This window comes from Anguilla rostrata, chromosome 11, assembly GCF_018555375.3.
Source record: "Anguilla rostrata isolate EN2019 chromosome 11, ASM1855537v3, whole genome shotgun sequence".
Taxonomy (NCBI): domain Eukaryota; kingdom Metazoa; phylum Chordata; class Actinopteri; order Anguilliformes; family Anguillidae; genus Anguilla; species Anguilla rostrata.
Genome location: NC_057943.1, coordinates 28214856 through 28230879, shown reverse-complemented (window position 1 = coordinate 28230879; position 16024 = coordinate 28214856). Strand labels below are relative to the sequence as shown.

The 16024-nt window shown below is 40.6% G+C and overlaps 1 protein-coding gene across 3 annotated transcripts in view; it reads left to right on the top strand.

Annotated features, from left to right (window-relative positions):
- Positions 1-14894, top strand: part of nfatc2a (nuclear factor of activated T cells 2a) — a 61395-nt gene extending 46501 nt beyond the window's left edge. For 2 of the 3 annotated variants that reach the window (XM_064299200.1, XM_064299198.1), the window contains one exon: positions 14787-14894. In XM_064299200.1, the coding sequence (XP_064155270.1) occupies positions 14787-14866 (80 nt within the window). In that variant the 3' untranslated portion in view covers positions 14867-14894. Of the gene's footprint in view, positions 1-808; positions 5704-14786 lie in introns of those variants that run through there. The other variant, XM_064299199.1, reaches the window with a different exon arrangement.
- Positions 14895-16024: the final 1130 nt, after the last annotated feature.

Sequence of the window (16024 nt, the reverse complement as noted above, 5' to 3'; positions counted from 1 at the left end):
AGGCACAGTGATTCATCTGTGTTTAGTCTGGTACGCAAATAGGCAAACGTTTAAGACCTTTTTAATCCGAGTGCCCCCGCCCCCCACTCCTGCTTCTATTTAAAGAACGATGTGGCCATAAAAGTTTCCATTTATACCTTTTTGTCACTCCTGGCACAGAACAACAGGAAGTGCTACCTAATGATTTGGCAGCTACGACAAGCGAACAGAGTGACAGTGCTCTGCCCCCTGGTGGATGGTTGGCATCAGGGCAACGTGCCGTCACAAGAGGCCAGTCACCATTCAGTTATGCAACTTCTTACCAACTTGAAACCAGGGAAACAAACGGGATGACACTAAACAGAATTACTATTAATGGTTCAACAGTCCACATAAAAGTACATTAGTATCAAAACTTATGATGTTCATGTCTGCTTGAATTGACAAGTTATGGAAGAAGCGTGTTATTTGTTTGCGCTGAACAAGATCTGAATACATTCAGTCTTAAGTGAGGCACACACTGCAGTAATTGGACTCACACTTACTGGCAGAACTTAATGCCACTGTGTGCACTGAAATCAACACAGTGTTTAAATGTATTAAAAAAATTAATAAAAGCCTATGTATGAGATGATGCCCCGGGGGCATTTAAAGAGGAAGATGAGATCTGGCTTATGTTGGCTATTTTGTTTTGCAAACAAGAGCATCTGCCAAATGATTGGATGTCATTTGTGTGATGACAGTTGACGACTTCGCTGGCTGGTCAGTTTGCCGCCGCGTGCCGTTGTCCTGTTCTGACGCCTGTCGTATCTTCTCTTTGGTTCCACAGTTAACGAAATCATACGGCAGGATTTGACCGGAGTTCACGTCCAGGGCCAGACATAAAGGGACGAGCCTCGGAGCCGCCACGCCCGCCCCGACCCGCCCCGACCCGCCCCCTCCTCCTCTTCAGCTCCGGCCGCGCTCAGCTTGGCCCGAGCTTCCGCCGCAAGCGCCAAAGACCTGCTAGCCCCTCGGCACCTGCCTCGCTTTATAGCCACGCCCCCTCTGCCTCGATGCCTCGTGGACCAAAGCCTTTATGCCGTTTTTAAACTGTGATGAAAGCAGAAACACAAAGATGCCTTGTTCAATAGACTCGCGGGCCACAGACAAGTGAAATGAATTTGTAAGTCGGACTGCTGTGTTCTCAAGCTTCCTACCTTGTTAAAGGAAAGAGCTTAGGGTGAATCCCTCATTAAAACCATCTTGGCAGTTAAGCCATGCTATCTGGGGTAAACAAGAAAATGTACAGCATCGGCCAGCTTAACAGAATTCAGCGTGTATTGTGTATAGCCACACCAGCTCATGGCCTGTCTCCGCCCACTTCGCTGTTTTAAAAGATTCTAATTGGGGTTGAGACCAAAGAAAAAAAAATGGACCAAGTCACTGTGACATCACCCATTGACTTTCCATGGGCTTTGTGAAAACTGTGGAAGTGCAGTTTTTGGCGGCACCATGTTGTACAAATTGGAGCCAGAGACTGTGCAGTAAAAGGGGGACCCTTATGTCACTGCAAGATGCAGTGACGCAACCTGGCCCTGATTTGTCCACAAAATCTTACGTATTATTACCATTGCCTTACATTGAGACAGGTGGCTGAGACACCTATACTAGAGCCAGCCGCACTGGTGCTAGTGAGCCAGTGAGCAACGTCACTGAACCAGGAAATGAGCTTCAGAAACGAAACCCAATTTTGGCCGCTTGGTCAAGATTAAGAGCACAGAGGGGAGGGGGAAGGTGGGAGGGGCAATAGAACCAGAATGTATCATAAACAGGCCTGTCAAAAAAAGAAAAGCAAGTTACTTTTAATCGTCGCACGTCCTCTCTGTCACTCAACCGCAGGCGGTTTGAAATCAGCTGGGTAATTTTTGCAGTCGGCCTGAATGCATAATACTTACCCACCAATCAAGAAGAGGGGTGGAGATGGGCTGTTAGATTGCTTAAGTAGATGCACACATGCTTCTACATCACGGATGTGTGTTCGGCTCCAGGCGATACCAAACAAAACTCTTCACCCTTTGGGTGGCAGTGCACGACTCTTGTTTTGCACTAAATGCAGTGGCAGGGCTTAATTAGTTTTTATTTTATTTTTTATTTTTATTTTTTTTTTACAGTCGGACTAATGTGATGTATCAAATGCAGATGTGATACTCAACAAAATGGGATTTAGTGTTTATTACCCATTTAATCACCAACCCTCCCCTTTAAGACATGACATACAATTTTCTGATCATGATGATTCCACTCCCATTGTTTATGTCAAATGCTCATGGCCGCCTCAGCTATATCATAATGCAGTTTCATTAATATTCACTATTAAAATGACTTGAGATGCATACTTTTGTCCTGCTATAGTTCTTAACTTTTCAAATTCATCAGCTAGTTGAGAGAATAATGATTCTGACACAAGAAGCTATCCAGTTGAGCTTACTGTTAAGGGAGCATGACACGATGACACGATGAAAAATAAACACTGAATCGTGGCCTGGCTGAAATGTCAGAGACCTCAGCCATAACTTTTGTGAAATGGAGTTAAAAGAATCTGACGTGCGGATGAACACTGTTGTTAATGGACTGAGTGAAGAAGAGCTAAGTAGATAATCGACCCACTCAGGGCCCTGATTACCAGCTCTGAAATGCAGGCTAGGGGAATTGTTGAGGGGAAAAGCTTCGCCATCGTACTCCGCACGCTGCATATTACTCAGTGAACTGACTGTCATAAAGGTCAAAATTATTTTATCGCTGAGCAAGTCAAGTTACTGCAGGTGTAGGCCTATTGATGGTTTTTTGTCCCTGCCATGGAATTGATGTGGCTTCGCATTGTATGGGATTTAGTATGGTTATGCTTCGTTTAGTGCTTGCTAAATACTCTGGGACATTTATGGCGTGTGAAAGGGTCAAGCTGATTTTGTTTTTCCTATTATGTTTTCATAAAGCGCTCCGACAAGCAGAAAAAAATAAGTTCTTCAGCAACATTCAGCAAGGAGAGATGGCAGGAGTAAACCTTTGCCATTTTTTGTTTACACTTTAGCATTATATGTAGGGTATTGAATTGCAAACGTGCGCTAAATTGGCATGAGGTTCTTAAGGGGTTAGCTCATTACAATTGCACCATTGAACTGCAATAATTCAGATTCAGCGTATGAAACCTGTCCCTGTAGATATCTGTTACGAGGAGAGTGTTCCGTGGCCCACAAATAGTTTTAAGCTCAGGTGTACATTTGATTTATGCTTAAATGAAACGTCCAGTGTCCTTGGATTATCTCAGTTGCCTCAGCTTTGACATCTTAGACATTGTGATTATAGTTGGTCTCCCCAGCTAAAGCGCAGCATTCTTTCGGTGTCACTGCGACTGCGTTGTGTATTGATTGCAATGTTGCACTGGCAGTAGGAGAGGACTACGGTTTGGCAGGGTATGCAGCTGGATCTGAAGATGCTCCTGATTGGCTCGCCAGATCCTTCTGTTTGGAGACCTACCTTTCCAATTAACTGGAGCGACACAGAACTGTCGCGGGAATTAGATAACCAAACTTTCCAACGTAGATTAGCTCATTTCCTAATCACACTCCACATTCCTGTTTCTAACGGCAAATTGATGCTGAGAATTGTTAAATATGTTGTGTTGGTTGTACAGTATCTAGCAGCAATCCTGCTACCTTGTGGTCATGTTATATCATGACAAATTATATATCGTTTCTAACAAGTGCAAAATGAATACCAAAAATATATAGTGCTTTAATAAGACGAAACCATATTTTGTTAAATTGCTTTATCGTGAATATCTACCATGTTTGCTCTTTTGAATGGCTTTTGAATTTTTTCCTTATCATGCATTGAATGCATTACTTTTTATTTAGATTTTAAGAACATTTATGATGAGCTGTTGAAGATTAGTTTTGAAGAAAGAGGACTACCAAAGATTGTAATACGTTTTTATAAAAAAAATCTTAATTTATTTTTTAATATTGTTTCAAACATTGCTCCTGAATAATGTCTTTCTCAAGTCTGTGCGTGGCTGTTTTGCCTTCTTGTAACTAGTGCGATGTGTATCATAAAATTCTTACGTGCTGCAGTTTGGCTCGCTAAGGCCTCATATCAATGTTCAGGACAACTTTATCCTTTGCTTTTATTAGGTGATCGTAGAAAAAAAAATCTGACTGCTAATTCTCATTTTGTAACCCAAATTCATAAGTGTGTTTTTACGAAGCATGGGTATTGGCCCTTTTTGCGCTCGGTGAATATCTGATTTCCTTTCCTTTTCTTGGTGGTGCTCAGCAGCAGGTTTGTCGGCTCTCTGTAAACCACTAGGAGTGAATCCTACATTGGCTCAGTCAAGGCTATGGTCAGCGGAGCCGCTCGCTGGCATAGACACTCTATGCAGTCGTTTAGGGCCAAAAACATCCCTGGGCCACACATTTCAATTTTTTAAATGAATGTGATTTATGGATTTCTGTTGGGGCACTTTGGGACCACAACAGTTTTCTTGTTTAGGGCCACCGAAACCCTAGGGCCGGCTCTGATGGCCCGTTTAATTGGGTGTTCAGCCTGGCTAGAACAAAAGCCAGCGAGATCCGCCTTGACCAGGTTTAAGTTGAGGTGGTTTAGCTTACCAGTGAAACAGCTTTGCACCCAAAAATGACTCTTGAAAACGGCCCAGAGGAAGACATGCGGTTTTCTATAAAAACATAAATATTTTACCCCGATGACAATCATAACTGGAATAATAGTGATAACTGGTAGCCTAGTTTCCGCTGACTCTTTGCCTTTAACCGATTAAATTTAATTAGTCTAAACATGTACAGTGTTGCCTGTGTGTAATAAATGCATTTGTATGCTAATACTTTCTAAATTTCCTGTGCCAATTAGTTTGCTGTTCTGAATATATGGTGTTATTACCACCATATTTCCAGGTAATGATGTCCTTTGCACTGTCAGTTGATTTTGATATATGGATACAATGTTAACGCCTTCATGATACTATAGCCTTATGCAATGAGGTCCGAGACTTTTGGTTGGTAGAACACAAGTAAATTTGAATAAGGTTTTAAAATCTGCTGAAATTGTTTGGAAGCAGGTATTTTCATTCTTTTTAAAGTACACTTTCTATAATATATTGGTTGTATATAAATTATATATATCATTTTTAATCTTATCTGAGAAACATTTTTTTCCTTTTTAAGTGTGGCTGTACCTTTGTTTATTAGATTGATTATTATCAAGCTCTCGCCTATATCATGAGACTGAAGTCAAGGATTCCAATTTTTCAATCTCCTGCATTAATGGTTTTTTATATTTGGAAGTGCATTGTAAACTGGCAGTTTGAAAAATACATGTGCATCTCAAAATCCTTGATTAAAAACAAATAGTGTCTTTCCTTTGAGTTACTGCCACAATGTATACAGCATTGACTAATATTTCAACCCCAGACTGAATGTAGACTTTTTTCAAAATGTATTTCCCCTTACTGTAAATAGACAACTGCTTAATCTTGTAAAAAAAAAAAAAAAAACATTCCTGTCCCTTTTTTAAAAGTAGAAGAAATATTCGATATTATTTGATTTTGATATTATGAACTGCATCAGTTGTTATCTGCCATCCTTTTGATAACCCGAGGCCATATTAATATATTAAAAAGCCAAAGCTATAAATCTGTAGAAACATTGTACTCTACTACTGTAATATTAATATATTATGAAAGTATTAGTGATATGTTGCTCAAATGAAAAGGGATCATGCTTTTTGTTTTAGTTTTTTTTTTTTTTTTACCAAATAACATGCAAGGATCTTAACTCATTATTTTCTTCAAAGTTTATGTATTGCTTTTTACACTTACCATTGTTCTTGTTGCTATGTTGCTGTTTTTCCAGAAACAAAACTTGTATCTATAAATTTAGCAATAAATTGGAAAAAATCAAAAATGTGGATTATTGATTTATTTTTGTTGCATTACATTATAAACAAACTGGTCTCTGTCATTCATAAATATTGCACCTGTTAAAATGCAAGGCAAGCACTGGTCCAGCATGCTGTTTTTGCATCTCGGATATTTCGCAGCACGTTGCTTGATTGCCTAGTCCAGTTTCATTACATTTTTATCCTGCATGTTTGCATTATGATTGAAAGTCACAAATAAATACTAATCCAAAAAATGGTTATTTCCGAAAAGAAAATATGCATTTCCATGCAGGCAAATTATATTATGCCATGTTGAAGCAAATATATAGGGATATTTAACCATGTTTGGCCTTATTCCACCCATTTTCCTGTAAATTAGAAGGATCAGATGAGCTACATAATAAAAAAAACAAAGGATGCACTTGTGGATCCTTGCTGAAGCATTCTCCGGTGGCCTGACGCACTCCTGCAAGGAGCATTTAACATACTGGAATGTCCTTAAAGATGGTGGATCTCGATCGATTTCCAGGTCAGGTGAGGATCGAGGAGACCTGGACGGATAAAATAAGTGATTAGAATGAACCCCTGACCTGTGTAGCCTGAGTCCGCTGAGTCCTCTCTCCTTGGGAAACAACACAGCAATTAGCTTTCAGCGCGTGGCTAATGCAGTGTTTAGCATGCTATATGCGCCATGTTTCCATGCCAACTGCTGTTTGTGATGGTCAGACTTTGGGGCGTTGACTTGGTGCACTGACCCCTGCATTGGCACGCAGCATGTCGTTCATGCAGCGGAGTCCGTTCGCTGTTTGGACCGCACATGGCTTTCGCGTTTAAGAAAACAGACCTTGGCATACGTCAGCAATTAGTGAGTCATTGCTCTCCCCTGTGCCTTGGTTGGGGGGCGAGGTTGCAGATAGAGACATTTGCTTTCTATATCTTTCCCTTTCTGGTTTGCATAAAAGAACTGATAGAAAGCAAATGTCATCAGTTTTAGCCAAAGCCATAGGCTCCTTTCACTCTCCTGCCCCTCCCCCTCCCTCAAACAAATAACAACAACGAGGCTGTCATGAATCCCGGTTGCTAGGAGATGGCTTGTTTAGAGCCTAACTTTAGTGGCTGCAGGAGGACTTTGTGAATGAGCTCTGTGTTCAGGAAGTCTTCAGATATTACATCACTGTTTATAAAAAAGAGAGAAAAAGCTGGTCACATGAAGATTTTTCTCCCTCATTGCGCAGATATGCAGTGAGTCACGTGACCTTTATTCCTGGGAGGGCAATAAAGTCAAATCGTATGTGGCACACAGGCTGCCCACTGAAGCCAAAGAACAAAGATGGCAGTGTTTAAAACTTTGATCATTGATTGGAATATTATTAATCTCTGTGCAACATGTCTTTGGTGGAAAAAATGTTTCATTTGAACGTATAACACACCCATATGTGCTTGTTGAACATCTCATTCCAAAACCATGGGCATTAATATGGAGTTGGTCCCCCCTCTGCTGCTATAGCAGCCCCCACTCTACTGGGAAGGCTTTTCACTAGAATTTGGACCATGCCTGTGGATTCACCTCCATTCAGCCACAAGAGCATTAGTGAGGTTGGGCACTGATGTTGGGCGGTAATGCCTGGCTCACAGTTAGCATTCCATTTCATCTCTAAGGTGTTTGATGGTGTTGAGGTTAGGTGTTTGATTGTAAAATGTGTGTTTTTTCCCCAAGTACAATACACTATTGTACATTACTGTTCCTCCCATCAATGGAATATAGGTCCCAGGTCCATAAATCATCACCGTGTCTTCCCTGACCAGCATAATCCAAGATATGCATTTGGGGCCTGGGGGCTGAATAGAAGGAACTGGGCATTTAACACTAATGTTACAGCCCAGCATGCACAACAATAGCAGTTTAACTGTAAAGAACATGAATTATGTACTTTTTAGCCTCGCAAATGGCCAAAGCACTTGTTCATAGGTATACTCCCTGTACGCTGTAGCTCTGCAGGGTGACAAACAATCGGTCATTGCATTACATTACATTACATTACAGGCATTTGGCAGATGCTCTTATCCAGAGCGACGTACAACAAAGTGTATAACCATAACCAGGAACAAGTGTGTTGAAAACCCTAGAGGGAAGTACAGTCCCAAGTGAAGGGAGGGACCGCACAGTTTAACTTGGACCCTGTAGGTTAATCTGATCAACACAAACAAAAGCAGCAACAAATGCAAATAAAGCAGTCTATATAATATTTGGTGTGTATTCCCTTTGGAGGTTTTATTCACTTGACAATTCTCACAAAGAGAAAATGAGAGGCTGTTTTTCATAGACAAAGCTGTTTTTACTACATTGGCACCACCAGGGTAAAATTCTTGACGCAAATCTGCCATGGTAACAGAACATAGAACTCCCTTCCATCTCTGACCCAGAACCCTGGTACAGATTTAATTTATTTTAAATAACATCTATGCTGTTTTCCCATTCCAGGCAATTCTTAGTTCCTTCAACAATATCCAAACTATGAGACATGTTGCTTTGAGACTGTACTTTCTGCCAAACTTTTATGCTTAGTCATACTCCCATGAATGCCCACATTATATTTTATAAATCAGAGTGGAGAATTACTGCTCAGTACAAATCGTCTCTGCAATCATTTAATTTCTCCCTCCTCTTTCTGCTTATCTCACGCGTTTGCTTAATAGCAAATGAGAAGCCTGACTGAGAAATCTCCTTTCCAAAATCTGCAAATATTTTGGGAGTGCTGCAGGGACAATGATATTTTAAACAAGCGTCAAGTGTAAATATGTGTAATACTGTGACAATCCATCTCTGTGCAAAACCGATTTCAGTAAAACTCCAGAGTGGTTCATTCACTGTGTCAGTGAGAAATCTGCTTCAGATTAGCTTTGACCAAGAGAAGTGGATGCTAAATGCACAATGAGCTAGCCATGTGTTTGTCCATAATGGGTGTTTGAGTGCGCCGATTCTTTATTCTGCATGACTGCATGAGTTAATTGCCTTTTTAATAATCCTGTATAGCCAGTAGTTGCACGGTAATAAGGTGGAAAAGAGGGTTTCAGAGGTGCTGGCAACCCGCTGTCAGACATGAGTGAAGTGGCTCTGGTTTCCACAGGATGTCTAGAGAAACTGTTTACACTGAGGCCAAACTCGATGGAGAACTGGTGAAACGGACACTGTGCGAAAGAGGAGAGCTTCCACTTAACCGCACTCCGGACTTTGCTGGGGAAACACTTTTTCGAGCTACAAACCGTTGCTTAAGCGTCTCATTTGAGTGTTTGCTGCTTGACATCTGAAGCATAACCCGAGATTGCCACTGGTTTCTTGCGAATACTACTCAGGGGAAAAAAATGCAACAGTAATGGTTTGTTGGTGTTGAATAACGTTGCGATTGTTTGTGAGCAGACACGGCGTCGAAAGAACAACATCAGTCTCTCAGAGACGTTAGTCAGTTTCCTGAGCATTTTCTGGGCAGACTTTCTTCTGCAGAGGTACACACTTGACGTGTCGTGTAAAGTCTTACAATTATTTATGTCACTGAAGTAAAATTGTGTGAGAATGTTTTCCACCAAGATTGAGATAAACTATTTGTAGTATAATCAGTATAATTTCCACCCATAATATTGTTTCACTGTTATTTTGTTTTTACTTGTGTTATAGAAACAAGTAACTGAAGAGTAACCTGTACATTATTTTTCTATTGACAAGTAGCCTTTTACGACTCAGCTTCAGAAAATGAAAACATGAAAAATTGGATTTCTGTTACTTTAGTAAAAGTAAAATAACAGTTGTCAAGCTTTATTCATCTCCTCACTGCCTTTCATAAATTGTGAAAAGCCACAGAAGCTAATCCATGACTCACTGCTCATCAGTCTTCAGAGGATGTGGGTAGAGTGGTCATAGCTTTAGATCTTCCAGTGCCGGCTGCCACCCAGTCTGTTCTGGATGCCTGATCAAAAATGTCCAGGGCATCTTCGGGAGGAGGTATGGCATTAAAACAGATAAGGTCCCAGGGCATAAAATGGAGGAAGTTGCATTTTAATTGACAGTTTAAATGAGTGTTTAAATGAGCTAAGAGGTTAAATGACCTCATTTGAATCACTTTTATCTAAAAGGAATGGGCCGTTCCAAAGCCATATATCTCACATGCTATGGTGACTGTGAATCTGTAGAGCTGACTGAGCCTTTCGTTTCCAAAAACAACAAAGTGTGTGTGTACGTACACATGCTGATGTATCCATGACAACTGGCTTTTGTAAAGAACTATAAGATGGTGGTCTATCACTATACAAGACTAATCATATTTATTGGCAACCCAGATGTCACAGATATTTCATTCATTGACCACAGGTGCTACTGAATAGGCAGCATTGTTCAAATGTTGAAAATTTTTTTGTTTTTTTATGATCCTCGCATTTACCTTAAAAAAAATACATCATGTCCATGTCTTCGCAAAATAATTTTACTTGTTGCATTGCATGGAATGGCTTTTCTATGAATGATATCTATAAGTGAATATGGTGACATAAGTTAAATACATGCGGCACTTTGTCTGGGAATTTTTTTTTTTTTTTTTTACATCTTTAACACAGAGCCTTTATCAACAAGGCCATTATCACAAAAAAGCGATTTCAACCCTTCCATAACTTATCATTGGATAAACACACAAACTGCTATGCTACTTACTGAAGCCAAACTTGGACTTAGTCACTATTGTCTTAAGTTGTGATTAATTTAAGACGCCTAAAATATCATCACTTTTCACAGCCTTCACTCAGACTTCCAGGAAACTTGGAAGCAGAAGAGCTAACAAGTGCGCTGACGGAACAGCCCGCTGCTCCTGCTTCAGCAGCTGGCTAATATGTATTTGCTAACGTTGTTGTAGTGTGCCATCTTCAGGCCATGTGAGGTAACAATCCCATTTAGGTAAATCAAGATTTGCGTTCTGTGGGCCTCTGCATTCATGGAATAGTTTTGGCTGTAATTTTTCTGCAACCATGCCCTTTCTGCAACCTGCAACAAAAATCCTTGTTTGTTTTAGTGTGGCTTGCTTTGTTTATCCATACTGAACATGCCTAAGCCAAATGATATTGCTTGTGGTACTTTGTTCACAGAGGCTATTTCTTTATGGCAAGAATCAGCTGCAACCTAGAAGAACCAAGATAATAGGGATAGTGGAATCATTGGTGGTAATTCTAGCTAACAGCACAAGATGGTATCTAGCTGGAACCAGCTTCTATTGTTTCCATTGTACTTGATTTTAATAATGGGAATTTAGTCAAATTTATTTGTATAGCACTTTTTAAGGAAAACTGTCATGAAGATGCTTTACGGAGAAGCAGAAAGAGAAAAAAAGCCAGGACTGAACCCCCAAATAGCAAGCACAGGTGAAAAAAAGAAAAAAGAAGAAAAAACATTTATTGGGGAAAAATTTAGAAAAAAATTTTTTTAAATGAATGGGGGAAGGAGAGTGATCAACAACTCTGTTGACAGGGGCCGGCAAACATTTTATTACAACAACTGACAAGGACTGGAATCTTGATCCCAGCACATTCTAGAATCTGTTGTATTTTGTTTCTCCCAGAATTTGGCAATATTGTGAAAGCTATAGGCTCCCCAGGAGCAAACGAGAATACTCTATAGAAATTAGCATTATAACAATGTGTAGTTATTCCATGCACAATGAATTGGCCAATGCATATTATGTTACACTTCCAATAAATATATAATTAATTGTAGTGGCATTGTATCACTACCACAAGTAAAAGGCATTGACCAAATACTACGTTACTGGTACATGTACCATCGTTCAGGTTAAAACCCGGACACATTTGGTTGAAAAGTGAACGTTTTCGATCTGACTAGTACGTAACCTGGCTATATCCGGGTAAAACCTGAGATTAATTGTCCGTTTAATGTCAAAACATTTCTGAACTAGATTTACACCCCTCTTGACGTCTAGATTTGGGCTTTTGCTCCCTGGGTGTCCACTAGAGGGAGATGTTGTCATGGCCTACTCATTTAAATCCGTGGAACAAACATACATAGTGGCAGCTGGCAGTATATGGCATATATCAGTGTAAAATAATTGGACTATTCATGTATTACATCATAAATTATTCAATGTGGTTAAAGATAAAATTATAATATGCACTAATAACACGATTAAAAAAACCCAAATGGATGCGATCAATGGGGCATCTTTTCAGCGTTCTGTTGACAGTAGGCTATTAATAAGTTTATGTTAATAATGCGTTCACGTCTGACAAAAAGTATAGATGGTTACATCGAAGCGATGCCTCTTCTTTCAGGGCTTGGAACCGTACTGTATATCGATTATTCCTGTAAATAAATGATGCTGGATCTGCTTAAACCTGGACCCGTTAAAGTTAAATCAAGTCCTATTTCCTGTGAGGTTAAAGTTCGCATCTGCTTCTGAAGTTGCTCCTACTCACCGCCGTGCTTTCCTCGTAATGGGAGTTCGAGAGCGGAACTCCCACTTAAAATGTTTCAACCCCCACCTCACACGGTATGCCGCTATAGCATTTTTCATTTTACATAATGCATTCTGCTCTCATCGTTTGAATAATAATGTGGTTAGGCATTGCAGTCGAGTGACCTTTTGCTTCTCACAGAAGCAGATATTCTAAACCGTTGAGCTACAACGCACCATTTTTGAGCTGACAAGCCGACAGACAAGAGGGAGAGCTATATCCTGCTCAGTTTTGCCTTTTTAAACGTGTTAACCGACTCTATACAACAACAACAACAATAATAATAATAATGTATTACCATTCATAATAATGTTTGTTATTATTGTTAGGGTAAGATGGGGGAAGACACCCCTCCATAAGAACAGTGTTTACTGGTAAATTGGAACATATTTGGATACCAGTATGGTGATTATAGTACATGGTGTCTTTGTTTAAACCAATACACTTTCCAGGGAAATAAATTGTAACAGTGGACAACTTTGTTTATTCATTAAATTAACAGCGTTATGTAATTTCATTATAATGCTATCCAGATCAGGTGTGCAACAAGTAATTGTAATTGCAGCAAAATGGCCTCTAGTGTCCTTGCACTGCAATTTCTGAGTTTAAATGTGTGTTCTTTTATCAATGCGTTATCGATACTCTATGAAACTCAAGACAACTGCATCAATATCTTCTTAAGCCTTTGTGGTAGGTGGCACTACCAATAATTAAACTATAATTCCCACGGCTCTAAACCATAACCCAAAATTTTAACCATAACCCTAATCCTAATCCAAAATCCTAGTCCAGAACCATTAACCTAAACCATAACTTCATACAGATGTGTCCACATGTCATGAGGCTATACTTGCATCCGTTGTACCCTTGCCCTAAAACTTATGGTATTTTAAGGGGGTTATACCTTGCTTATGCTCCATTCTTTCAAAATTTCACTTTAGGATTTCACGCTAAAAGCTAGCAAGAACTACAATAACTTGCTGGCTAATGGTGAATGGTAAATTCTGGATAATAATAGCTAGCTGTCACTGTGAATGCAAACTAGTAAATGACACTAAAATGAACAACAAATAATATTTTCACTTAACTATAAAGTTTATTAACATAAATTTGTGTTTATATGGCTCTATCTACCAGAAATCCAGCAAAACATTTTAGATTTATTTTGGGGATTTAAAAAAAAATCAAATCTGAGCTCATGACTGAAAGGGTGTACGTAACATTTTCACCTTTTCAAAAACTTTTTTTCTCCTCTCTCTCTCAAACAAATTAATTACTGTCCCCATGAACCCCCATACACATCTAAAAAATAACTTTGTGTGCAGCATAATACAAACGTGGATATTTTAAGATGGGTATTTTATTAATAGGCCTAGTGTTTGCTCTTACTGGGTGACGTGACAGCTCCCATGCTCTTGAAATGGCTCATAGTGAGAAAATTGTGACACGTCATTAAGACTGTCAGTTTGGTCACCCCTGCAGACTCCGAGACACCATGAGGCCCTCTTAAGTGCCATCGGAAGTACGCAGCCTAAACTCACAACCGCCACAGAGCCTCTGGTTCTTGATGCGCGCGTACACGGGGAAGGAACAGCAGCGGTTGTCGTGTGGTTACCATCACGACGCCCGTTACTCCCTGCCTGTTATTCAGAGTGGTCTCTTTTGTTCTTTTGCTCCCGTCTAATCAATCTCCAGCCGTTGATCGCACCTTTATTGTGCTTGCCAGGGGCTACCCGACTTCTCTTCTGTGAAATCTCAGCTAACAGACAAGTAGTGTCAACAGGGATAAGCCGCAAGAACTAAGTAGCCCACATTAAACGAGGTGCCCTCGAGGCACAGACAATCGCTCATATTTCAGATGCACTTAGCACAGCAGAAGTCTTCAGCCGCAGACAAACGGAAACTGACAAGGGTGCCACTCTTCTCCGTCTCCTGCTTTCAATCTAACTGTCTCCCAGTGACAAATTAATGACCATTGTTCCTTTTTATGTTTGCGACATTCATCCTTGTGTGAAAACTTGTCTGAGATTGCTGAAAATCTATCAACAGACCGCTTTGCACATATGCAGTTACAGGCTACAGAATAGTGATGGCAAAGGAAAAAAATCCAAAAACAACCAAATTAATCTGATTGTTATGATTAGGTAGATTTGTGCAACCTGGGATTGTGCAAACTTCAATGATTTATGAAAAAGATACAAAAATGGGAAGAATTGTAAGTTTCTTCAACAATGGCGGCATGAGGGGGCAGCATGGTTGTGGTGCCGGCTGCAGGCGGAGAGATGGGGGAGTGGTTTAGCCAGCCGGCAGTCGCAGCTGTGGGCAGTTACGTGACTAGTTCTAACATTTATATGTGCTGCCTGCAGTGAGACTGGGGAGGACAGATGCACACGGACACGGACAGCATCAACAACAACAACGACAACAGCAACAACAACGACAGTGACAGTATTGTGGTCTGTGCATGTAATAAACCATGTGCAGCATACACCTCCGTGCCTGTGTGGTTCATTGGGACTTGTTACAGCCGGTTTCCCAGTTTTGGGAAAGGAAATTCCTCCTAAAACTAGCTTTCTGATTCCAGAAAGTATCTATAGAGCAAATTATTATGAAGCTGTGCTGTACAACTTCTATTTCATTTGTCTACCTTGCAGCACAACTACAACATGAGAGTAACATCACCGTACAGTTTGCCATAAGCCTACTTATCAGTGCTGTAAAAGGGTGAAAGTGTAAGCTTTTAAAAGCATTGGAACACCAATGTTATCTTGCTAACTATCTGCTGACTGGAGCTTGGATGGAGGAAATGTGTTGCACCAGCTGATTCAGAGCTCCACCGCTGCTCTGAACAAAATCTGATTTGTAATAGCACATTTTAAGTATCGTTTAGGCCATATCATGGAATTGCTACAAAGCGATGGTTGCAGTTCAATTTGGGGTCAAGTGTAATGGACTTAGGAAGCATATGTGCTGTGGGTTTCAGTGTCAAATCCACAAATGAGTAATGTTAGCTCAAAATGATAATGGAGTGAGCAAATATTTCTGAATTCCTATGAAAACTTTACTCTGTTCTCGTTTCATTGTCTCCTTCCCTCCTTCTCTTCCTGGTTTCCTTGTGATGTGTTCAGAAGGAATCAAGGAATAGAAACAAGGTAAGAAATGGAGGAAACATTTCAGGGTATTTAAGGGTGCATCGCGTCTTTGTTGCAACGCACTCCCTCTGTTTGGGAGAGGGCCAGAAGGAGAGTGAGTGCGCTGCCAGCCGCTGCCTCTCTCAGCTTTGCAGTCGACCGGCTGAGCTGCGCAGTCAATGCGCCCGAGGAGCACAGTGCGTGGGCCATCAGCACAAGCGCACTGCCCACACCTAAATTTCTCCTCTCCTCCCTGCGAATCATCACGGCCAATCGATGCCACTCAAAGCGCTTCACAGTGATGAGAGGGAAAACTCTCCTCAGCCACCACCAATGTGTAGCACCCACCTGGGTGATGCATGGCAGCCATTTTTTGCGCCAGAATGCTAACCACACATCAGCTGAAGGAGAGAGGGAGGTAAGTGACCATAAGGGTTATTGGAGTCCTTTGTTTTAACAGGGTGAGCCACCTG